Source organism: Pan paniscus, chromosome 10 (genome assembly GCF_029289425.2).
Source record: "Pan paniscus chromosome 10, NHGRI_mPanPan1-v2.0_pri, whole genome shotgun sequence".
NCBI lineage: Eukaryota > Metazoa > Chordata > Mammalia > Primates > Hominidae > Pan > Pan paniscus.
In genome coordinates, this window is record NC_073259.2 from 43,502,455 (window position 1) to 43,528,057 (window position 25,603).

A 25,603-nucleotide genomic window follows, 5' to 3' on the forward strand; every position below is an offset into this window, starting at 1 on the left:
TTTATTTTATATTCTGAAACAGAGTCTTGCTTGCCCTATTGCCCAGGGTGGAGTGCAGTGGCGCAATCACAGGTCACTGCAGCCTCAATCTCCTGGGTTCAATCAATCCTTCCACCTCAGCTTCTCAAATAGCTGGGACTACAGGTGCACACCACCATGCCTGGCTAGTTTTTTTATTATTTGTAGAGATGGGGTCTCCCTATGTTGCCTAGGCCGCTCTCAACCTTCTGGGCTCACGCAACCCGCCCACCTCAATCTCCCAAAGTGCTAGGGTTACAGGTGTGAGCCACCATGTCCAGTCGCCCCAGTGATATTTATTTATTTTTTATTTATTTATCTATTTATTTTTAGACGGAGTCTCGCTCTGTCGCCCAAGCTGGAGTGCAATAGTGCGATCTCAACTAACTGCAAGCTCCACCTCTAGGGTTCACGCCATTCTCCTGCCTCAGCCTCCCGAGTAGCTGGGACCACAGGCGCCCGCCACCACGCCCAACTAATTTTTTGTATTTTTTAGTAGAGACGGGGTTTCACCATGTTAGCCAGGATGGTCTCAATCTCCTGACCTTGTGATCCCCCCGCCTCAGTTTCCCAAAGTGCTGTGATTACAGGTGTGAGCCACTGCGCCCAGCCTCGCCCCAGTGATATTTTAAATGATATGCAATACTATACAAACTCTATCTTAATAGAAAATATGTTATTTGCATAAAACTTGTGAATATTTAATAAATAATTTTTCTACAAATTTCCTGTTTTTAGAAAGTGAAGCTGAGTACTTCCAAAAATGGTCGAACAGTTTTTACTGTTGTGACTACATCTATCCAAGAACCCAATGCCTGCCATGTCACATCAGGCTACATTCCTCTTAAATTTAGCAATGTTACCTTTCTGGTAAGAGGTACCTCTATAGGCACTGGAATCACTTCTGCCAGAAGGCATCCATAGAAAGCCACCATAAACATGACTGGATCATTGTTGGGGTAAACCAGGGCTACCTAAAATTCATAATGACATTCAGTTTAACAGAGGAATAAAACCATACTAATGCTTTCAACGTCGCTGTCTAAGTATATAATATTTATCATGAACACAATAAATCAAACTATTTAACAGCCATCTGCTCTAAAGGAAATTAAGTTACTGAGATAGAGACACACATCTAAAAAGATCTCCGACATGCCCACGATTATACTACACATTTTGGGAACTATAACGCATTCATCCTCGTCCTTATCACAATTTTTCACTTAATCCTTTTGGTGATTTAGCAACAAACAAACCATCTTAAGCATTAAGTTAATTACTTAGGAAACCCAAGGCAATTTACTTTAGTGTAGGGCTAAGGCAATAAAATAAATGTAATGGATCTCTCCAGATAGAACAGCATATTAAAGAATAAGCCTTACATCTCTCAGAGAGAGCCTACAACTGTAGACTGACTTGATCACCATATTAGGGCCAATAGAAATTTTCCTACTCTTTTTTTTTTTTTTTTTTTTTGAGACAGAGTCTCGCTCTGTCGCCCAGGCTGGAATGCAGTGGTGCGATCTCAGCTCACTGCAAGCTCCGCCTCCTGGGTTCACGCCATTCTCCTGCCTCAGCCTCCCGAGTAGCTGGGACTACAGGTGCCCGCCACAACGCCTGGCTAATTTTTAATATTTTTAGTAGAGATGGGGTTTCACCGTGTTAGCCAGGATGGTCTCGATCGATCTCCTGACCTCGTGATCTGCCTGCCTCGGCCTCCCAAAGTGCTGGGATTGCAGGCGTAAGCCACCCCACCCGGCCAGTTTTCTTACTCTTTAATTCATTGTTTTAATCCTTGTTCCCTTACCCAACAATGCAAATGTTCTAGCAGGAGGGCATCTGGTAATAGGTGTAAACAATACTGGTGGAAACCGTATGGATATACAGTTAATTCATTAATAGAACATAAACCGTGAAACCTCTATAGTAAGTTCAAACCTGTGATCTCACCTGTAACACATCACAGAGATAAGTGACTTTTCCTAATTCACTCAAGGAATGCAAAAACGTAAAAGTCACTACCACTGCGGAGTTTCTTACTTGGTTTGGATACTCACAGATTAACATTTGAAACTTAATTACATCATGAGACTTGTTTCCCCTTCTTTTGCTTTCAAATTCTCTTAACTCACTCCCAAGAGAAGTTCACTTTTGAACTTCTGAATTTTCCTAGGGTTCTGAAAATTAATTCCACAAGACATTTAAACAACCCATTTCCTTCCTGCACAGTGTCCATCTTGCTAGGGAGACACAAAATCACCTGCTTAGGGTTGAGGAGGACTAGGAAACACTCATGTGTCACATTTATAAGTAAAAGCCATCCTTTATGTGCCCTTTGTCACAATGCAAAAGTATTTTTAACAGGTCTAGTTTAAGAGATTCCATAATCATAAGCCCAATCAAAATAAGTCTATTGTGTAGTTGGTGTTTCATTCTATGAATTCCAAATGAAAAGTAATGGTAAAAAGTAATCATATTTAGAAAGTCATTAATAGGAAAAATATCTTCAAAAATTAAAAAAATAGTATAATGTCCCCTCAAATTAAAGGAGAAATAAAACTCTGTCAATCGGTTTTTTCTTAAAAGTAACATGAATCTTCCTCTCTTTTTACATAAGACCACAGAAAAATGTTTTAAAAGATGTATGAGGCTTTTTTGTTGTTGTTGTTGTTGTTGTTGTTAGGGTCTCACTCTGTTGCCCACACAAATGCAGTGGCAAGATCATGGCTCACTGCTGCCTTGAACTCCTGGGCTCAAGCAATCCTCCCGCCTTAACCTCCCGAGTAGCTGGGACTACAGGTGCATGCCACCACGCCCAGCTAATTAAAAAAAAATTGTTTGTAGAGATGGGGTCTCACTATGTTGCCCAGGCTGGTCTAAAACTCCTGGCTTCAAGTGATCCTCCCGCCTCAGTGTCCCAAAGTGCTGGGATTACAGGTGTGAACCACTGCACCCAGCCCGTGTTTGAGGCATTTTGTGAAGAGGAGGAAAAAATAAAATAAAAAAATCAGAGAGTAAGTTTTGTTGCTGTTTTCTTATTGTCTAAAGATTCAAATATTTATTTCTGGAAAGACTAAGGTTTCTCTTTCTTTTTATTAGCACCTAAAGAGATTACTGATTGGCAGCTACAGGAAAGGACATGCGAATTTCCTTCAACCCAGGAATGTGAGAATTGTCATCTGGCATTGGGCTAACCTGCGTTGGAACCAAACCATTTTTATTTTTCCAAAAATAAGAGTTATATAAATTTTCCTGTTGTATATGAAAACTCCAGAATATTAGAATATTAGCATATTAGAAAACAATAAACACCACCTCCCTAAAACCAAAATCCCAATTACCCTGTCTCCAGGTTTTAACACAGGTTCATTTTTGGTCCCCAGTTTATTAAGAAGTGTGTAGGCCAACTTTAAACTTCTGCTCCACAACTTTCCTGGAAAAAAAGGAAAAAAAAACAACAGTCATATAGAAAAAAAAAAACAGGTCTACCTCAATGAAAGAACATTCAGATCATCAGTGTAGTTAATGAGACAATGGCCACTTCCAAATGATGGGTTAGATGAGTGTCATTCACCCCCCAACACACAGTAGGCCTCCCCACAAAAGCTTTCTATTCATTCTAGTTTACAAAAGCCAGTCATGCCTTGAAACAGAAATAAAACATCACCAGATGCTCATCCTGGTTTACATAATATTTCAAATTCTTTTCTGAAATAATCTGCATATCCTTAGAAATAATTTGATGCAAACTGATCACACTGAAAGGGAGGAAAACAATATTTTTAATTACAAGACTGAAAATCAGAAGAATACTTCTGTTCTAAGTTTTTTTTTTTTTTTTTTTTTTTAAAGACAGAGTCTCACTCTGTCACCCAGGCTGGAGTGCAGTGGTGTAATCTCGGCTCACTGCAACCTCTGTCTGTCTCCCTGTTCAAGTAATTCTTGCCTCAGCCTCTCAAGTAGCTGGGACTACAGGTGTGTGTCACCACATCCGGCTAATTTTTGTATTTTTAATAGAGATGAGGTTTCGCCATGTTGTCCAGGCTGGTCTCAAATTCCTGGCCTCAGGTGATCCACCTGTCTCAACCTCCCAAAGTGTTGGGATTACAGGCATGAGCCAACTGTACCCGGCCAGTTTTTTAAAAAATTTACAAATATCTTCAGAAATGTTGTAAGCTTTTTCTGAAAAACCACTTACATAGGTGGTATCAGACACTTGAGGAAACTGCAAAGCAAAAACATGGCTCAAATGATTAAACATTCCATACCGCTGTAATTTAGTGAAAACAAACACTAAAATGGAAATTATCTGTATGAACATGTGGATGTATTCATAGATGTTAAATAAACATGCAAAGATTTGGCCAGCTAAATGCTTTCTTTAAGGGTTATATGAATGAAATGTATATACAGCTTCTGAGGTGAATGTTAAAACAATTTTGGCAAAAACAAACAAAAAATGCTTTTCTTTTCCTACTCCCTCCCCTCAACCACTCTTAGAAATTCTTACTTTAGATTATGAGATAAGGAAAAGGGAAATCATGTTATTTTAAATAGCTACATTATTTTACATACAATTTATTCAGAGGGGCATCCAAAGTTTAAACTATGTCAACCTGCGTAATTCTTTAAATAAAACCTTGTTTTTCCTCAAAGATTATTTTCCATCTAGGTCTATGGACACTGTGCTCCACTTGCAAAGGAGAAAAGGAATCTGTTTGAATAAACTAGTACAAAATCTCATAGCCCAGGGTTGACCCCATTTTTCCTTGAAGTTATTTTAAAAAGAAAAATTTTAGCTAGTATGCAAAATTAAACGGAAAAGTACTCATTCTTTGTTCATTACAGAATTTTGTGCCTATTATAATCAAGAAGCAGGATGGAATAAAGATTTAACAAGTAATCAGTTTCAACTGTTAGATAAAACCATCTGATTTTCACCATACATCATTAATACCAAATGTTTTTCTAAAATCCTCTTGTAATGTTAAAACATCTATGGATGTACAAAGTCTCTCTTCTTTTTGCTGTCTTTTAAATGTTAGCTGGCTTGCAAATGTTGCTTTAGCAAATGAAAATATTTGGCAATAGCTTTACTTAGAGCTTAGGATCCTTTTAAATTATTGAAAAAATCTACTGAAACATAATGGCCAGCAACTGCTAAGTATCTAGATAAAAACACTACCCATGATATTCTGAAGAACTCTCAGGAGAGAAGGATCTGGAATCTTGCAGACTCACCATATGTAAGAGTGTAAACTGGTTTCCCTGTCATGTCCAGTGCAGTCAGACAGGAGCATTTTGCTTGAGTGGTACCCCAGCGCTGCAGGGCAGATTCAAGAGCAGGAGGCCAGTTACAGATGACTCCTAAAGGCTCTCCTTTCACAGGGGTCATCTGCCGTCCCTCCGGCTTGGGCTGGTTGGGGTCTGGCTGAGGTACTGTACCAGGAAAATCCCAATGAGTGAAATGAGTACAAATACCAATGAACACAACTTAGGTCTCTAATCTCAACTGCATCTTCCTTTTCACTTCATATTTACCTGGTTTAAACTCACTTTGAGAAACGACATGGTTAGAAATGGTGGTCCACAAACTGGGCCTTAATTCAATTTTCCACTTAAATGTGAAATCATATTCAATATGTTTTACGCAATCAACAAATCCTGACCCTGACAAAGCAAATCACTGCATATATAGAATAGCACAAAATATACATTTTTTGTGGCAATTTCACAATTTTTAGCAAATTTGTTTTTAAATCTGTACAGTCTGTGTCCAGTGTGAGACAGCCAGGTTCTACTACAGCAGATTATGTTTAATGAGAAAGCATTATACTGTGAGTCAGAAAGCCCAAGTTTACATTGACTTTTTACTAGTATTACCTTAGGCCAATTGATTTACCTGAGCTTGGCTTTCCTCATCTGTAAAACGGGGATAGTAACAGTTATACCTCAGGGTCATTACTTCACTCAGACAATAGGCATAAACCACAATATCCCATGTCTCCAGACCTCTGCACTCATCTCGTATGGCCAATCCCTTTGCCTCCTGGTGAACTCTTCCTCATCCTTTTCAGGACTTGGCTGAAACAGCACATTCTCTGGGAACCATTCCCAACTACTCCCTGAGGAGACTACTGCTTCCTTAGTGCTCCCACGTTGCCCTTAGGAAAGCACTGAGCACCCTCAAGGACTTCTTTTACTGTACAAGTTTTCCCCCACAAAGGCTGATGGCTTCTTGAGGAAAGGGGTGCCTCTTACTCCCCTTACTGGCTGCAGTGCCTAATACTTCACGGTTGTTCAACAATGTCAGCTGAACTGGACTGAATTTGGGTGTGTGTTTAGTGGGGAACTAATTATTAACATGCTTATTCCAGAGATTGGGGGTGAATATTTCATACCCTTTCACAGATAAAACAAAAGTCCTCTTAATTTCTAAAATGAACAAGTATTATTCAAATAATAAAAATCAAAAAAAGAATCCTACATTTCCTTCCCTACCCCCACGACGGAGTCTTGCTCTGTCGCCCAGGCTGGAGTGCAGTGGAGCGATCTCGGCTCACTGCAACCTCCGCCTCCCAGGTTCAAAAGATTCTCCTGCCTCAGCCTCCTGAGTAGCTGGGATTATAGGCGCCCGCCACCACGCCTGGCTAATTTTTGTATTTTTAGTAGAGACGGGGTTTCACTATGTTGGCCAGGCTGGTCTTGAACTCCTGACTTCCCACTCGCCTCAGCCTCCCAGAGTGCTGGGATTACAGGTGTGAGCCACCACGCCCGGCCAAATGCTACATTTTCATAGCAGGAAAGATAATTTACACGTGGAACAAATCACTCTAGATAGAGTGCACCAGGGGACATAAACACACACAGACTCAGCGCTAAGGCTAGGACAACATGAGCAGTGCGTGAGAAGTGGGGCACGTCTCCACCTGGAGGAGGAAATGTCTGAGCTGAGTCTTAAAGGATGATCAGGAATTAGCCAGGTGAACAAGAGATGAGAAAAGAGGCACAAAAGGGAGAAGGGACAGAATGAGCAACAAATCTTAGATGGGCAAATGAAATATGAAATAAATGTTTTATAGCTCAATGACAAATCTGGGGATTGTACTTAAAATGCCTTGATTCATTTTTCTACTAACATAACATTCATGAAATAGTTTCACTCCCCAGTTTGCTGCCTTAGGGTAAATAATAAATGTTTCAACTGCCCTTCTGCTTTGTATATTCCCAGACGCTAAACCACCAGATTAACTAAAAAAAATAAACATGGGTGTTTCTAAATAAGTATTTTATTTGTTTGGACAGACTATGTATATAGTAGGCATTGTTTCTGGCCATGAAAGCTGACATTATCTCCATTATCCATTAGGCTTCAATGCAGATTCTGGGGCATGCTCTTTCAGATTTCCAAAGACCTACTGGTATTTTTCTTTTCCAAAGGTAACAATTACTCAAACATGCAACTATTGCCTATTTATATTAGTAATTAATGAAAAGTTGTTAGTTCTATTCTGCCAATGCAATTTTTTCAGGTAAGATTCCTGTTAAAAACCCTGACCTTCATGTGCCTGGTCAATACCCAATGCTAGAAACACTGGAGAGGCTATTGCTGGCATGGACATCTTGAACATCAGTACATCATGAAAGACGTCCACGATTCAATGAGTTTAGTGATTCCTAAAGAAACAGACACTCATCTTAACCTCATATGTCAGGTTGCTTTCTGTGGCATAAATTGGGCTAAGACCAGATCTAGTCTACCAATGTACCTAATTCTATTAACAAGCTGATGTGATCAAAACCTATTACTATTAGTCTCAGGACATAAAAACAGACTACAAAGCTACCAACGCTTAGCTCTTTCAACAAAAGCTTTTCTTAGGTAGATCTATTTGTCTAGATCTATTGTCATCATTCTATAATTATCAAATGGCCATTCTCATTTTATCCATACTCACACTCATTCCCCTTCCCTATTAAATCCTAGATATATGGTTTTATCCATAATTTAAAAATTATTGAATGAATAAATCACTGTTACACTTCCTCTGTGAAGCCTTTCCTAACCCAGAAGGAACAGATTTCTTCCCTTCTCAGAAGTGCCTATATTGGCTGATAGATACTTAATACTTAAACTAAGTATTCACATGGATATATTTTAGCACCCGTCTAAATTGTAAACAACATGAAGGAAATAACTGTATTTTTATAAATCTTTGAACCTTTTCACCATCTAACACGCTGTCTTGTAGAAAGCAGAAATATGTATTGACTGGCTGATTCATAAAAGGACTACATTATATGAAAAAAGAGTAGGCAAACTTTTGAGGCTGAATTTGATATCCACATCCGAGAAAATGCCAAATATAAATAACTCATAAAATCATGTATTTGGGATAGTTCCTAATTTCAAAGAGTTTATTTCCAAAGACAGTTCTATGCTCCATGGTAATCTCTTTGCCTTTCTTCCCTCTTCTTCCCTCCTTCCTTAATTTTCATCTAAGATCTAAAATACAGATAATCATTAGGGAAAAAAGAGCAGAAAATGATTAACTCTTTGAACCAAGAACTGTGTCTTGTTCATTCTTTAACCCTACAGTACCTAACACATAGTAACTGCTTAAGATATATTTATTTAATGAATATATGTTTTTGGTATTTTTACTACTACCTTCCACAATTTCTTCAGAGTCATCCACAAAAAATTCCTTTAAGGGAGGCCTTTTGGGTCGTTTCAGAGTGTTCAGAAGCTGCTGGATTTTTGTAGATACTCTGCTACTGACAGGAACACCTATAAGGGAAAAAATGATTAAGTTAAAATTCGTTGACTGTAAGGATATTTTAGTTCCTCAGTTCCCTCAGGAGCTTTTATTTCTAAGGATGTTTGGCCTTTGTCCAGTTTCCTTCTCTTTCAAGTGGACCAAATATGTACACAACAAGTTTTATGACAATAGAGAACAAATATGGTACTATTATTAATACATAGCTTAAGGATTTCACCTAATCTTCCTTTTCAGTTATTCTTTTTTTGAGATGGAGTCTCGCTCTGTCACCCCAGGCTGGAGTGCAGTGGCGCCATCTTGACTCACTGCAAGCTCTGCCTAATTTTTTGTATTTTTAGTAGAGATGGGGTTTCACTGTGTTAGCCAGGATGGTCTCGATCTCCTGACCTCATGATCTGCCCACCGCGGCCTCCCAAAGTGCTGGGATTACAGGCGTGAGCCACCGTGCCCGGCCCTCTGTTATTCTTTTCTTTTTCCACATTTAGGTTTTTGTTCAAAGTATCTTCTGGAAGTATCCACTAAGTTCAATTAAGTGGCAATACTGTCACTGTGCAGATGATGGAAAAAAGGTACTCAGGATTAGTTATTAGTGGGCCAACTACAATGCAGTTCTGAAGCTGCTGGGCTAGTTAGGAGCTATCATTCATAATTTGAATTTTTCTAGTTTAGTTTACACTACAATTGAGCTACCAAAAACAACTCCTTACCATCAGCTGTATCCATAAGGCTGGACCTGTTGGATCCTTTGTGCATGCCTTTAACTATCCCCGAGGGGGGCAGGTCAATGTTTGCTGGGCGAATTGAGGAAGATGAGGAGGAGGAAGAGGTAGTTGTAGTGACATCAGGAGGAGCAGAGAAATTCTCTGAGAGGAGAAAACAAAGTTTAGAATTATATTAGCAGAAAAACTAAGAACCTTCAAATCTTTGGGGTTTTGTTTTTTAACAAGGAAGAAAAGTACATAAATGGGGGCATTGGCTCTTGTAAAACAACATTTAAAAATCAGAATCTATTAGCAAGACACAATGGGAGAACAGTAAGTTAAGCCAGGGTATATCAGCTTTCCAAAATTATTATTTTGTAAGACTTGAGTAGCCTTAGTAAGATCAAAACACACATTCAATGTTTCTCAAAACATCATTTTCTACACAGAAAGGCTGGTAGAAATCCAGTGTTATAAAATAATCATAATAAAACTTGCAGTGACCTCAAAATGGAACCAAATAAGATCATAACTGGCTACTAATGTTGTAGTCTCTCGAACATTTCTTGATTGTTATAGTTTATCTAGAATGTTTCCCCTTCTACCAAAGACCAAACTCATATCTTGAAAGTGGGTCAGGCTGCACAAGTTTCCAGATGAAAAAACACTAGATAAAGTCCACTTTTAACTTTTACCTATGGATTATACAATAATCCATAGGTAATCTGGATCTCCTTGACAGACAAGGTTCTTCCTTTGCTCCAGGTAGAGACTAAATAGTGTTATTCTACTCTACCGCACAAAGGGATTCTTTTTATTTTTGAGACAGGGTCTTGTGCTGTTGCCCAGCCAGGAATGCAGTGGTGCAATCACAGCTCACTACAGCCTCAACCTCCTGGGCTCAAGTGAGCCTCCCACCTCAGCCTCCCAAGTATGGGGACCACAGGTGCACACCACTACACCAGGCTAATATTTGTATTTTTAGTAGAGATGGAGTCTTGCCATGCTGCCCAGGCTGGTCTCGAACTCCTGGGCTCAAGCAATCCTCCCACCAATGCCTCCCAAAGTGCTGGGATTACAGGCGTGTGCCACCACACCAGGTCTCAAGATTCTTAACATGGAGAAACTGAATGAGTAAACTGGAAAAGATCCCTGTTCAACAGGGACACGTAACGACAACAACAAAAAACACCACATAGTTTTTTAGTGGCTTTCTGTGATTCTTGTAAATCATACATTTTCCTCCCTCTATTTTCCTTCTTCTTACTTCTCCAGATGTTTTCTTCTAAGTTTTTTGTAAAACTTAAAAAAGGAAAAAAGCATAATACAAACAATTTCTAAAATAGATTTGGGGGTAAGGTCTCTATGCCCCTTAAGTCTGTAATTATTAGTTGAATAGTTTTTAAAGTTTTAAATATACTAACATGAGTATATTCCGGTATACCTTTCTGTAGGATAATGTGGTAACAAAAAGCATTAAAACAGACATTTTTATTTGGTCCAGCAATTCAAACTTATAGGAATATACGCTAAGGAAATAATCAGACAAATGTACAAAGTTGTGTGTTCATGCATGTTCAATCCAATAATTTTTATAATAGCAAAAAATTGGACACTATTTAATAGGGGAATGGCCAAATAAACCAGGGCAGAGAGTCACACAATAGTGTATATTGAAACCATAAAAATAATAGTGTAATGTAATGATGTAAAAGATGTTCATCACATACTGCTAAGAAAAGCAGGTTATTAACATTATGTTTAGGACAGTTCATTTTTGTAAAATCAAAACCAAAACCTTACATATGTAAGTAAAATCTAGAAGAATATACACTACAGTAATAATACTAAAGTATTACCCATGGGAAGTAGGATTATAGGTTATTTTACTTTTACCTATATTTTTGAATTTTTCTATTAGGATCATGAATTACTCCTGTTACAACAAACATCCAAAAAGCAATAATGTGGATAAAATGGTTTCTGTGAGTAACTGAACCAATAACTTTTCACAGAGTAGTAGAAGCAATGAAAAATATAAGGTTGGATGAGACATCTTGTTAACAAAAATCCAGGTAAAAGTTAACTGGGTATTAGGATAATATATTTAACAAGTAATACTGGTCTCTTTTAGACAGATGTGGAAATAAAACTTCAGCAACCATGGCTCTGTTGCTCCACGACTGGAGAGGTGGTGAATACGCAAATCTTTGTAGCTGCTTCAGGAGGCTCAGGAAATGGCAGGGCAGGGCAGGGCAGAGCTAAGCGTGCGAGACAAGTCATCAGCTGTTGGCACATGGGTCTCTAAGGAGGGCAATCATACCCTCAAGGTAGCTCTTTCTTTAAAAATTATAGTCTTGAATTGAAATTTTTCCAAGTTTTTCTTTTTTTAGAAATCAGTTAACAGAATAAAGATATATTAGGTGATATAGACAGGTCACTGAGATGAAAATTAAGACACCAAAATGCACTGATTGTCAAGAAAAAAAAGGGAAAGATATCACAGACACATAATGTTAACACACATTACTTGGTGTAATTTGTAACAACCAATTAAGCAAAAGCAGAGATCCGAGCTGTATCTTTATCTGCAGATGTCACAACTCTTTAAAAACACACACACACAAAACATAAAGCAGGGGCAAGCAAAAGCTACACTCTGTATAGTAGCATCTGCAGTGTATCGATAGCAGCTCAGAGTACCAATATCCTCGGCCTGCACACTCCAGTGTAGCAATATCACAGCAGCAAGGACAACAAATCCAGTCAAGACAAAAGTCCTCACTGATATTGGCTCAGTATAGATTTTGCTCAGGTTTAGTGTTTTTGGTTTAACAGAATATAGGTAACAATCCTGGGAAAAATCTAAGATGTTACATATTTTAACCTTTTAATAGATCGAATATTCTTCAGCTGGGATAACTCCACACTGAGACTGGTGTTATATCTTGCAGCTTGAGCATTGCTTATGGAAATAGCTATGGCTTCAGGTGGGCAAAACTACGCACCAATAATGCAGGTGATACCTATTATTCCTGTGACAAATGTATTGCTGGTGTTTCCATCTTTTCCTCATTAACTGTCATGTTTTCTCTAATTCTGTTTTTTAGGCCATACTGAAAAACCTAACACAAACCATAAACTATTTCCTGGATACTGGGAGCCAAATGGAATGTAATTTGGGCTTCTTGGGTAGATCCAGCTCCTACCTATTCGAGTATTGGCAAATACATCAGCTAGAGACCCACTGGTTCCTTTGACCTCTCCGTGGGACAGCGTAGAAGATGCGGATGAAGAAGTGGACGATCCCTGAATTGAACGGTTGATCCAGGACTCAGCATTCTGTAAGCTCTGTTGCAAGGCAGCAGAGAGCGCAGCTTGGCGTCTCAGAGAGCCCTCATCCTCAGAGGCCGAAGATGTGTCTGTGTGGAATTAGAAAAAAAGAAGTTCTCGATCCTACCTAGAACAGAGACTTTTCAGTTCTTGCTCATTGATCACACATTCAGTTTCGACACCAGCAAAACATTCGCATTCTTAAGGTAGATTAATATGTAAAGTTTCTCAAGAATCTCAAGGAAACGTCTATGGACCAAAGCCTACAAAAATAAAATAGCCTAACTCCATAGGTAATTTTTAATTGTTTTCTTTTAAACTCTTTCAAAACATTTAAACTTTACTCCCTGCTTTTCTGTTGTAAGCTTAATCAGTATCTAAATTTTTCTAGTCCATCTACTTATGTTCAAATAATACTGAAGTACTTATATGTCTTCCTGAATCTCTTCTTGTGGTATGTTGCTACATTGATTTTGACAAAGTACTTATTAGTCTCTAAGGAAATGATCTTGACAGGGAGACATAAAAACTTAATTCTTGCTAAAAACGTATGTGCCAGGCCGGGTGTGGTGGCTCATACCTGTAATCCCAAGACTTTGGGAGGCTGAGGCAGGCAGATCACCTGAGGTCAGGAGTTCAAGACCAGCCTGGCCAACACGGTGAAACCCCATCTCTACTAAAAATACAAAAAATTAGACAGGCATGGTGGTGCATGCCTGTAATCCCAGCTACTTGGGAGGCTGAAGCAGGAGAATCGTTTGAACCTCGGAGGCAGAGGTTTCGGTGAGCCACGAACGCACCACTGCACTCTAGCCTGGGCAACAGAGCGAGACTCCAACTCAAAAACAAAAACAAAAAACAAAAAACATAACGTGCCAAACAGTGAGCTAGGTGCTAGGGAATGAAGTGGTGTAAACAATCCTTAGCCTGGAGTTATTCATGGCCTTAGTAGGAAAGGCAGCCAGTCAGGGTGCACAGGTAAGCTTTCCAAGCATGACAGGAGAAGGCACAGCATCAGGATTTCTTTCTTTAATTTTCAGCTGGAGAAGAATTGTGAGAAATCCACTTATGTCTGTATTCAGCTTGGCTCTGACTTCAGGAAAACAGGCCTAAATTAGAAAAGCGTGCTGGGTGGAGGGGGGTGGTAAAAAAACTCAACCAAATATAGGGAAGCAAAAGCCGGGGAAAACAGAAGTCAGGAATTTATTTCAGGGTTCTAAGCTTATGAAGCACGCAGTTAAAGAGGGCATTTGGTCTAATGTGAGATAAACCTTTCTAAATGATTTCTGGGTGTTATGATTTACAATTTGTGGATTGAATTTCATTGTTTTTAAAAATTAAACATTCTGTGGTTAGTACTGCAGAACCCTTTCCGTCTAACTCAGGTGACACTGTAGGTTCATGTTCTGCTTTGGTTCAAAGAGCCAAATACATAACCAATGGGGCTGGAAAACTGCTGGCACCTCACAATGGGAACCTGAACCACAAAAGACTCATCTAATCTAGAAGTCAAATTCTGCAGGCCCAGAGCAAGAGAGAAAGTTAAAATAATGGGCCGGATGCAGTGGCTCAGCCTGTAATCCCAGTACTTTGGGAGGCCGAGGTGGGTGGATCACTTGACGTCAGGAGTTCAAGACCAGCCTGGCCAACATAGCGAAACCCTGTCTTTACTAAAAATACAAAAATTAGCCGGGCATGGTGGTGCACACCTGTAATTCCAGCTACTCGGGAAGCTGAGGCAGACAAGAATCACTTAAGCCCGGGAGGCGGAGGTTGCAGTGAGCAGAGATAGCATCACTGCCCTCCAGCCTGGGAGGCAGAGTGAGACTCCATCTCAAAAACAAAAACAAAAAACCCAGAAAGTTATATAATGACTACACCCTTGCTTCTTGTTCTGTACTACCTCCAACTTATTATTTCATATTGAGGAAGGTCTGAAGCCTGAGACTGTTTTTGCTTTTTAAAAAGTACTAATCACAACATGTGCCAGGAACTATGTCAAGTCCTAGGGGTTCTGAAGTGTATGAGTGCTTATGACACAGTAAGTGCCCTAAAAAGGCTTACAGGAGACACAGAAGCCCACAGATAATTTCAAAAGAATAAAACAGATGCTAAGAAATGGGAGTAATCAAAGGGTTTCGCAGGATGGGAACCAACCACAGTCAGGGATTTCAAGTACTTCTTTGTACATAGAGCAAAGACTTTGAAGAGTAAGGCAAAAAAATGAAAAAAAAAATGAGGGTGGAGAGATAAATAGTGACCAGATCCCAAAGAGATAAAGTGATGAGGTCCATAAAGAAGAATGAGATCTATCATGCAAAAGGGGGGTGATTAAAAGAAAATTTAAAGAAAAAAAGAAGTAATCACATCTGTACCCCTTTAAGGAAAGCATTTTGTGTAATTTTCAGAAAATATTCTAACATTTCAACTGTACCCCAAGACACAAATATTCCTGTCTTAGCAAACATGTTAAAAAAAAAAGAGAGGAAGTCGGGATAGGGCCCATAGGACAAGTGAATTTGACCTTAAGAATAAAGTATTTTCAAGGTAAGTTATCTCAAGATTCCACAATCTCCATTGGATTTGTGGGCTGCTTTTATTGTATCATTTTATTGTATCATTTATATGTATTTTAATTTGTTTAAGTTTAAAATCAGAATAACCCAATTTTAAAAAGACAGTAAAACCAGTATTTTCATGATTAGGTTTATGGAAAATGGGTTTCATTATGTTTCTATATTGGATCAATTATGCAATTAGGTATATTGTTTCAATTCAGTTACCATGTTTGTCTGTCAGTCTTCAGTGTTTAATGACTTACAACTATAGGGCAGCTTAGCGTAGTGGAAAAAAACATGGCTTTGGTGTCAGTCTTCCATTCAAACTCTAGGATCCACCTCTTACTAGCTATGTGACTTAGGGATAAAATTACCCATCTGAGAAGACTGTTTACTTATTCGTCCATTTGACAAACACACTAAGCACTACAGTAGTTGGTAGGAATAAAAAGTTGGGCAAGAAGACATAGTCCCTATTCTTATGGGACTGAGATGAGTTAGAGGAGTTCAAGGCAGGCACCCAAGGAAGTAAGACCTAACCCAAGGCCTGATGGCTAAGTAGGGATTAGTTATGAAAGGCCCAGAGGTAGGGAGAGTGCAGCGTCAGGTAGAGGGGGCTGCACGCGAGAAAGCTTGGAGGGGACAGAAAACTTTTTAAAGATATTAAAGAAACAGAGACGAGCCAGAGCACAGAAGCAAGACTGATAGTCATGGAGATGAGACTGGACAAGTAGGTAGCACTGGGCCACCAAGGGCCTTGTAAGACAAGCTAAGGAAACTTGCCTTTATCCTAACCATAGCTGGGAGACCATGAACAAAGACACTGTACAGAAAGCACCCATACTGGTGCCAGCCCATAGCACCTGGCCAATCAACATTAATTCCTCTTCTAATCCCCAGGAGAATGGTTAAAAGGAATGTATATTTCTTTTTGATTTGGAACAACCTGAAATTTTTCCTAAGAGTAATTTAAATGGCTAATTGCTTCCTATAAACATGAAGGGAAAGATAGCAGAAACTAACGGTTGGTAGAAGAAAATAATACTGTGCCAAATGATGCCACCTGAGAAATGAGGTGCTTACTATGAATAACTCAACCTATGGTCACAGATAAGAAACTATCCGGGTAAAGTTAAAAGACGATTATGTAGTGAAGTCTACATAAAATGTAGCACTGCTCTGGGATTGTATCTTTTTAAAAATCAAAACAAGGTCCCTTAAATATTATTTTAAAAGCAATTTGTCACCCAGGAAATTGTTATGAATTTGTAGAAATTTGGGCAAAATTAAATAATAGAAATTTATCATTTCCCTACTGATTCTGCTCTGATTAAAAATAAACTCATGACTGTTATCACTTATAAATAAAACATCTTCACTAAGCTCTTATATATAACGAATACGCAACAGAAAACAATTCTGAAAACATAGTTTGCCTTTCAGTTTATAATCTGCTGTGATTTTAACGAGGCACCACTGAATACTGGTCACCAGAAGACTACAATCCATTTATAACCAATTAGTAAACATATAAACAATTAGCATGTTGGCCAGGCGCATTGTCTCACGCCTGTAATCCCAAGCACTTTGGGAGGTTGAGGCGGATGGACTGCTTGAGCTCAGGAGTTTGAGACCAGCCTGGGCAACATGACAAAAACCTGTCTCTACAAAAAATGCAAAACTTAGCTAAGTGTGGTGGCGTGTGCCTATAGTCTCAGCTACTTGAGAGGATGGCCTGAGCCCAGGAAGCGATCATGCCACTGCACTCCAGCCTGGGCAATAGAGCCAGACCCTGTCTCAAACAATCAATCAATCGATCAATCAATCAAAACATTTAGCTTGCTGATTTTAAGGGAAGAAAAGTGCCAAATTTGCTAATTCCTTTTATTCTTTTTTTTTTTTTTTTTTTTTTGAGACAGGGTCTCCTGCCTCAGCCTCCCGAGTTGCTGGGACTACAGGTGCCCGCCACCATGCCCGGCTAATTTTTTGTATTATTTAGTAGAGACGAGGTTTCAGCGTGTTAGCCAGGATGGTCTTGATCTCCTGACCTCGTGATCCACCCACCTCAGCCTCCCAAAGTTCTGGGATTACAGGCGTGAGCCACCACGCCCGGCCTCAGGCAAGCTTTTTTGACAGGTTCCTTTTTTCTAATTCACCCAACTGCTAAAGATGCAAGTCCCTCCAGGGATCTTAATTCCAGCTTGCAACCTTAGATGGGTCCAAGGTTTTATCATTATAGTTAAAATTAAGGTCCCTGGTTTACTGATTCTCCTCCCTACAGCCCAGCGGAAGTAAGCACCACCTCACCATTCTGATTTTTCAGTGTTCATCATTCTCCCTTGCTCCTGTATACATTTTTTAAAAAGCTGGTTACATTTTACCCAGTATTTCTAAAAGAACATTTTCTTTCCCCTATCTTTCTAGGAGATAATTTTCAGATTATCTAACTGATATGTCTAAAAACAGAAGTCTAGGCAAGTTATTAAGCCTCTCTAAACCTGTTTTCTCTTCTGTAAAATGGGGTAGAAAACTGTTGAGTGAACTAAAAATGAAAAAAATATATGTTAAGCACTTAGCCCTTTGACTGGTACACTGAGGGCATGCAATAAATGGTAACCATAACATTACTCTTATCAGCAAACCTTAAATTTTACAATCAGGTATTGAAACAAATTCAACCGGATACAGTGGGTTTTTATTGTACTTTGGCTTAAAGAACACTGGATATTCACTAGTCTCCCAAGTAATTGTGGACCATTGGTCATATCCCACACCAATCATAAAATACACTATTAAAATGATCTGACTCTATTAATTAGAGCACATTTATTATGGAGGTCTGATTTGCCAACTTTGTTTACTTTGTGGTTTAGGTTAAAATTAGAATATTTAGGAAAGACTCCCCAACCTGGTAAATCAGCAGGTATTCTAAGTTCAAATTAACTGACTGATACATATTTAGGACTATAAGCATTCAGAAGACAACAGTTATTTAATTTGGTTGTAAAAATGCTCATTCCAGTACCATGCATACACGTGAGTATCTATTAGGGAAAGAGGAATATTTTTTTTTTTTTCAGTTGAGGTTTCACTCTGTCACCCAGGCTGGAGTACAGTGCTGTGATTATGGTTCACTGCAGCCTTGACTGAAGTGATTCTCCCACCTCAGCCTCCTGAGTGGCTACAACCACAGGCACATACTATCATACCCAGCTAATTTTTAAATTTTTTATTTTATTTAGCACTATGAAGGAATTTAAAAAAATTATTTGTAGAGATGAGATCTCTTGCTCTGTTGCCCAGGCTGGTCTCAAACTCCTGGGCTGAAAGGATCCTCGGGCCTCAGCCTCCCAAAGTGCTGGGATTATAGGCATGAGCCGCGGCTATAAAGTAAAGAGAATTTTCTAAATAAACATGACACTTCAGTGGAATAATGAACATAATCAAGATTTTGAGTTTGACACTTAATTGCTATTTGACCTGAGGCAAATTACTTAGCCACTATGAACTTGCTTATTTCCTTATCTCTAAATCTGCCCTTCCTACTTTACAGAGTATTTATGAGAAACAAATGACACAGGGCGGTCATTAGTATGTGAAAGTTCTTTGCATACCATAATGTACTATAATTCCATGAAGCATTATTAAAGTAGGTTAAAAGGATAATATCCCAGTCTGTTGCTGGGTATCATTTTCATATATAGAAATATAGAGCAGGGTGTGGTGGCTCACGCCTATAATCCCAACACTTTGGAGAATCTCTTGAGCCCAGGAGTTTGAGGCCAGCTTGAGCAACACAGTGAGACCCCATTTCCATCTCTACAAAAAATAAAAATATTAGCCGGGTGTGGCAGCATGCACCCGCAGTTCCAGCTACTAGAGAGGCTGAGGTGGGAGGACTGCTTGACCCTGGGAGTTTGAGACTGCAGTGAATTGTGATTGAGCCACTATACTCCAGCCTGGGTGACAGAGACTGTGTCAAAAAAAAAAAACAAAAACAAAAAAAACAAAAAAGGAGGGAAATTCTCCTTGTCTTCTGGCCCTATGAATTACTCTAGCTACTCTCAAGCAGAGTCCTGTGTGAGACAGACTTCTAAATTTAAGCTAGTTGAAATAGCTTACTGTGCTTTAGGGTCATTATGTGGTCTATTTGGTCATCTGTGCACTCTCAGAATGCAGCAAAGGGTAAGTCCACAAGGGTGCGGAAAAAGCTTAGAGGGAAAAAATATATGCTGTAGTTTTTGCATTGTGCTTTTCCGTATGAATGAGTAATAGCATTACACAAAGAACCCCTACAAAGAAAGAGCTGAGGTAATTGCCTCATGACATTAGTAAATGATTTCAGCACATAAAGGGAACTGGATGGCAGTAATTCAAGCAGTCTAAAAGACTCTGAAAAAGGCCACAAGCACTAAAAGAACCATAGATTGCTACAAATTTAGAGAATTTAAATTTTCTAATTCACAAGATAGAAATTAGTGTACATATCAATAAGCAAATTTTAGGGTGACTGACATCTTATCAGGTGATTTGTGAACAAAAGACAAATTATTTCCCATGCCAACTATTTACCATATTTTCCAGACTATATGATACTATAAAGCCAAAATATCTGACATATTTTACTCCTTAATCCTTTTTATTAAATCCCTCAAAAAGAGCAGCTCTAAATTTTCATCAGTTCAGTAATTCAAACAGTTACGTATTGAGTGCCTCCCAAAGAAGCTGACTGGCTGGTGCACTCTAGAAGTTATCCCAGAAACCAGGTGCATACAAGACAGCAAGTGCAGAGTGACAGCCTTGACCCAAGATGTGCTTTATGATGTATGCTGTAACATCTCAGGCAGTGTACAAAGAAAGATGCAACTAAATCCTGTAAAATATTAGGCTAATTTTTCCCTGCAAGAGTGGTACAACTTTTTGTTTGCTTTTTTTTTTTTTTTTTTTTTTTTTTAAAGAGATGGGGCCTCACTCTGTCTCCCAGGTTGGAGTATGGTTGATTGATCTCGGCTCACTGCAGCCTCGACCTCTGGGGATCAAGCGATCCTCCCACCTCAGCCTCTCAAGTAGCTGGAACCACAGACATGCACTACCACAGTCAGCTAACTTTTTAATTTTTTGTAGAGATGGGGTCTCGCTATATTGCACAGGCTGGTCCCCTCCTAGGCTCAAGCAATCCTCCCACCTCAGCCTCCCAAAGTGTGAAGATTACAGGTATGAGCCAACACACCTGGCCACAACTGTTTTATTTATTTATTTATTTATTTGAGACGGAGTCTGGCTCTGTTGCCCAGGCTGGAATGCAGTGGCGCGGTCTCGGCTCACTGCAAGCTCTGCCTCCCAGGTTCACGCCATTCTCCTGCCTCAGCCTCCCGAGTAGCTGGGACTACAGGCACTGCCACCACGCCCGGCTAATTTTTTGTATTTTTAGTAGAGACGGGGTTCACTGTGTTAGCCAGGATGGTCTCGATCTCCTGACCTTGTGATCCACCCGCCTCGGCCTCCCAAAGTGTTGGGACTACAGGCGCTGCCACCACGCCTGGCTAATTTTTTGTATTTTTAGTAGAAATGCGGTTTCACTGTGTTAGCCAGGATGGTCTCCATCTCCTGACCTTGTGATCCACCCGCCTCAGCCTCCCAAAGTGCTGGGATTACAGGCGTGAGCCACTGCGCCCGGCACCATAACTGTTTTTAGGTCACTTTTGTTTTGTTTTTTGAGATGGAGTCTCGCTCTGTCACCCAGGCTGGACTGAATGGCGCGATCTCGGCTCACTGCGACCTCTGCCTCCCGGGTTCAAGTAATTCCCCTGCCTCAGCCTCCTGAGTAGCTGGGACTATAGGAACGCACCACCACACCTGGCTAATTTTTGTATTTTTAGCCGGGACGGGGTTTCACCTTGTTGGTCAGGCTGATCTCGAACTCCTGACCTCCTGATCTGCCTGCCTCAGCCTCCTAAAGTGCTGGGATTACAGGCATGAGCCACCGTACCCGGCTTTAGGTCACTTTGGTAGCTGGCCAGAAGCTCATTTTTTTTTTAAAAGACTTTAATGGCAATGATTAATGTAAGTTTTCTTCCTCCTCCCTTCCCTTGAACACAGCCTCAGCATCTTCTAAGCTTCAGTGTTTCTATGGCTATCAGAGTACATATGCGAGATAAAACCTATTCCACATCGCTGGGTTAGGCTGTAACAAGTTCTGGGAGATACTGATGTAGGATTAAGCTTCAACTAGGCACTGGAAACAGCCAATTGGTAGCTCTTAAGATCTTGGAGAGAATGGAATCGATTCCTAATGTGGGAACAGCAAATTCTACTCCCTAAAATGAAAGGGGCTAATGGAAGCCTTATGATAAGAGTTCTTCCCACATTTCCTCACTAGAGCAAAGTATTTGTCTTAGGCATGTGTGTAATTGTTGCATGACAGCATTAAAATATCCCATGTGGGGGCTGTGTGAGAAATCACTATGCAGGGTGCGCTCAATGTTTCCCCTTGTTGTGAGAGAATTCCTCTTCTATTTGACAACACAGATGTCCCTCACAGCGCATGAAGGCTTCTCAGATACTACCCAGAGATCCCCAGAACAAGAGATAAATGGGTACAGAACCTTTTCATTACTCTGTTCTGCTGAATACAAGTCTTAGGAGAAAGGACTGTATCTTTGGAATCATGAAATTATTATGTATAAAACATATAATATGATCAAGAACATTAGGCCACAACTTCAAGGCTGCAGACAGAGGAGAACATTAGTGTCTAGAAATACAGAGGCCTATAGTTAATTTCAAAGGACTACAGTCTCATTCAGCAATGAACAGCTGCGATTTGTTTCTAGAGTTGGTGAATTCCCCTCAGGCAGTGACTTTTGTAAAAGCGGATAAAAAAGGTTTCCACTCCTTCTGAGCATTCTCAAGGTCTTTGCTGCATTCTCACATTTCACCCAAAGCCATAAGGGCAGCCTATTTACTCTGAAACTGCATGTCTTTGATACAGCTTTGGAGGGGATTATTTCCAAGAACTACATGTCATGCTGCTCCCTACCCTTTGCCATTTACTGCAACTGAACCCTCAGCCACACTGCAGTGTAATCTGCCAAAAAGGAACAGCTACTAAACTGAGAGCCCCCTTTGTCCATGAGGACCCAACTTGTGCTGTACTAATGTGGAAGGGAAACCATCCAAGATTTTCAATGAGTAGGTTTGAGGTATGCACCATTATAGACACAAACTGTCTTACTGTGATAGCCGGCTAGAGGTACCCTGTGATACATTTTGAGAAACACTTGAAGCCACAGAGCTATTTCTCTTTCAAACATGTTGACACCACAGATGTGAAGAAAAAAAGCACACACAGTAAATGAGCCCACAGCATACCCAAATGCTCTGAGAAGTTAGCCAAAACCAAGAAGAAAACTATTAATATTAATCTGGATCAGGGAATAGGATCAGTATGAACAGCTCAACAACTTGACAGCTGTGAATCAAAGTCAACCACAAGGCAACCTAGGAATCTCCCCAAAGACGTATTAAGTAGTTTAGGCCAAAAAAGTATGGGGAAATTTGTTCTCAAAGATTTCATTACCAGTAACATGAAAGTAGAAAGAGAGACACTATATTGAGGCTCTGAAATAGATTTACTATGTTTAGTCTCAAAGGCCTATATCAAGATCTTGTCTGGGATTCGATCTAAAAAAAAATTTTTTTCGAGCTTCCACTAGAGAAGTTCAAAAAAAATTTTTTTTAAGGTTTTAAAAAAACTTTGGGAAAGATTCTGAACAGACAAGACAACTTAGATTGTTTCTAGTTATTCCTCAAATATGAAGTTATAACTCTTTAAATTTACCTTAGGGAGCATAAGGATTGAAGTCTGGTGAACAGGGATGGGATGAAGATACCTAGTTCTCACTGATCTCATGACCCCGTTATAAAAAGTAGATTCTTAAAAAATAAATAAATGTGTACAAAATACATTAACACACACACACACATAAACACACTTATATACGTTTTGCAGGTCCATCACAACTTTGCATGATTGCTCTTCCATAATTGTTAATGACACAAAAACTTTTGTCCCAAGTCCAACTATTCTCATGCCTGCTGCAGAGACGAAGCATTTGGTTTAGGAGTACAAATGAATTAGATATATGACTACAAGTAGTATATTGGGTGACAATGAAAGTGGCTATTTAACACAGCAGGATTTTGGCCTAAGCTTTGGCCTGTATTTATGACTACATAAGTCTGGGGATTACAGCTGGAAAAAAAAAAGACTGGAAATTCAGAAGGAAAGTTTTTTTGTTTAGTTTTGAATAGTTTTACTCTTAAGGCATCTTTTTGTGTGTTGTTTACGAGATGACAAGCAAAATCTGCCACCTCAGAGTGTTCTCTTACATTCCTCTAATGGTGGGGAGAAGATTCTGATTCTTACCTCAGAAAAGAAAAAGCAGAACTTATTTCAGGAACATCAAGGTAGTAACTGTCAGAGAGAAAAAGCTCTGATAAACCTACCAGGAGGTGTGCAGGCATCTGCAGGAGACTGAACAAATGTGGATCGCCTTTTGGTTGGCATGGGCAAAGCCATCTTCTGTTCTTTATGCTTTGCCAGTGCAGCCTGAACTGCTTCTGTGTGGATATCTGAAAAAGTAAACATTTGCATTTATTAGCTTCCGGCTCTTGAAAGTGTTTACCACTGTGAGCTGAACTATCACTGCCTCAATTGTTTAAAAAAAAAAAAAAAAAAAAAAGGTAAAGGGGACGTTCAGATGATTTTTATTTATAATTTGATTAAGACCAATTAGAAATAAAAATCAAAAACAAAAATAAAAGAAGCCAAGGATAATTTTATGGAGGAGGAAAATGAAGTCCAGAATGATGTGTGACTCCTTAACACACCAGACAAAGAGTTGACAGAGATGTGGGGAGGTGGGTGGGGACAGAATACTGAGTCTAACATGCATCTGTGCCAAGCAGGAAATCCTGCCTCAAATGGAATGAGTGCTGTGCAGGTGCCTGGAGAACACTCATTATTTTTCAAGAAAAGAAGCTTAGGATTTTCTTAACTGTCTGAAAGAAAACTTGGTTGAGACCCCTCAGTTCTATGCCACAGGAAGGATTGATTTTGATCTAGAAAAACATAAGGGCAGATGTTACTTGTTTGACACTTTGGGCACAAAAAATTTCAGCTCTCTACTTGAATGTCTAATAGGAATCTCAAAATTAACACATCCAAACAAAACTCTTCATTTTCTACCCCCACTCCAAAGGTCACTCTATAGTTCCACAAAATTGAATCATACTGTACACAGTATTTTGTATTCCGCTAAAAAAAAAAAAAAAACTCTTACAAAATCTTACTGAGGTAGATAACAGCTGAGGTAGCTTCCTAAGTCACAAAAAAAGTTTCCTTTTGTCTAGGAATGGGCCTAATCCACACACAAACTATCCTTCCATACCTCTCTGTAAAGTAAATATACCCCTTATAAGAGCTAGACCAATGAGATCCTTTTTTTTTAATTTAAACTCTGAATCAAGAAACTGCAGGTCCTAAATGGAATCACTTTAATGACAATGTGACAATGCCCTAGAAAGAAGGAAGGTTTTAAACTTCAAGGTTGAGATTCCCAGAGTTATCTCTCCTTTCTAGGGGTTTTTCAAATGTTGATTTGTTTCTATGACCTACCTCAGCTATTTAAGGTAGCCTATGTAAGTTGACCTGTTTTTTTTGAGATGGAGTGTCGCTCTGTCGCCCAGGATGGAATGCAGTGGCGCAATCTCAGCTCACTGCAACCTCTGCCTCCCGGGTTCAAGCCATTTTCCTGCCTCAGCCTCCCAAGTAGCTGGGACTACAGGTACGCGCCACCACGCCCAGCTAATTTTTGCATTTTTAGTAGAGGCAGGGTTTCACCATCTTGGTCAGGCTGGTCTTGAACTCCTGACCTTGTCATCTGCCTGCCTTGGCCTACTAAAGTGCTGGGATTACAGGCGTGAGCCACCACGCCCGGCCAGCTTCTGTTCCTTGCAACCAAAAAACCTCCACTAATACAAGGAGAAACACCTCACTGTGTACAGACCAACAACATAACTTTTAAGGGCTGCATAGTATTTCACTGCATGAATGTGCCATGATTTACTTACACAATTCCTTATTATCAGATACTAGGTTATTTCCAAATTTTTGAAACTATTCATAGAAAGAATAATTCAGTAT

At 39.6% G+C, this 25,603-nt stretch overlaps 1 protein-coding gene across 11 annotated transcripts in view; it reads right to left on the minus strand.

The window, feature by feature from the left end:
* Nucleotides 1–25,603, minus strand: part of DIP2B (disco interacting protein 2 homolog B) — a 247,874-nt gene that overhangs the window by 64,324 nt on the left and 157,947 nt on the right. For 2 of the 11 annotated variants that reach the window (XM_034935858.3, XM_008951236.4), the window contains 7 exons: nucleotides 23,905–24,030; nucleotides 12,715–12,927; nucleotides 9,512–9,667; nucleotides 8,690–8,812; nucleotides 5,263–5,460; nucleotides 3,363–3,454; nucleotides 882–992 (listed from right to left, as the gene is read on the minus strand). In XM_034935858.3, coding sequence (XP_034791749.1) covers nucleotides 882–992; nucleotides 3,363–3,454; nucleotides 5,263–5,460; nucleotides 8,690–8,812; nucleotides 9,512–9,667; nucleotides 12,715–12,927; nucleotides 23,905–24,030 — 1,019 coding nt within the window. The remainder of the gene's footprint in view (nucleotides 1–881; nucleotides 993–3,362; nucleotides 3,455–5,262; nucleotides 5,461–8,689; nucleotides 8,813–9,511; nucleotides 9,668–12,714; nucleotides 12,928–23,904; nucleotides 24,031–25,603) is intronic. The other 9 variants (XM_034935859.3, XM_003826034.5, XM_034935861.3 and 6 more) reach the window with 6 other exon arrangements.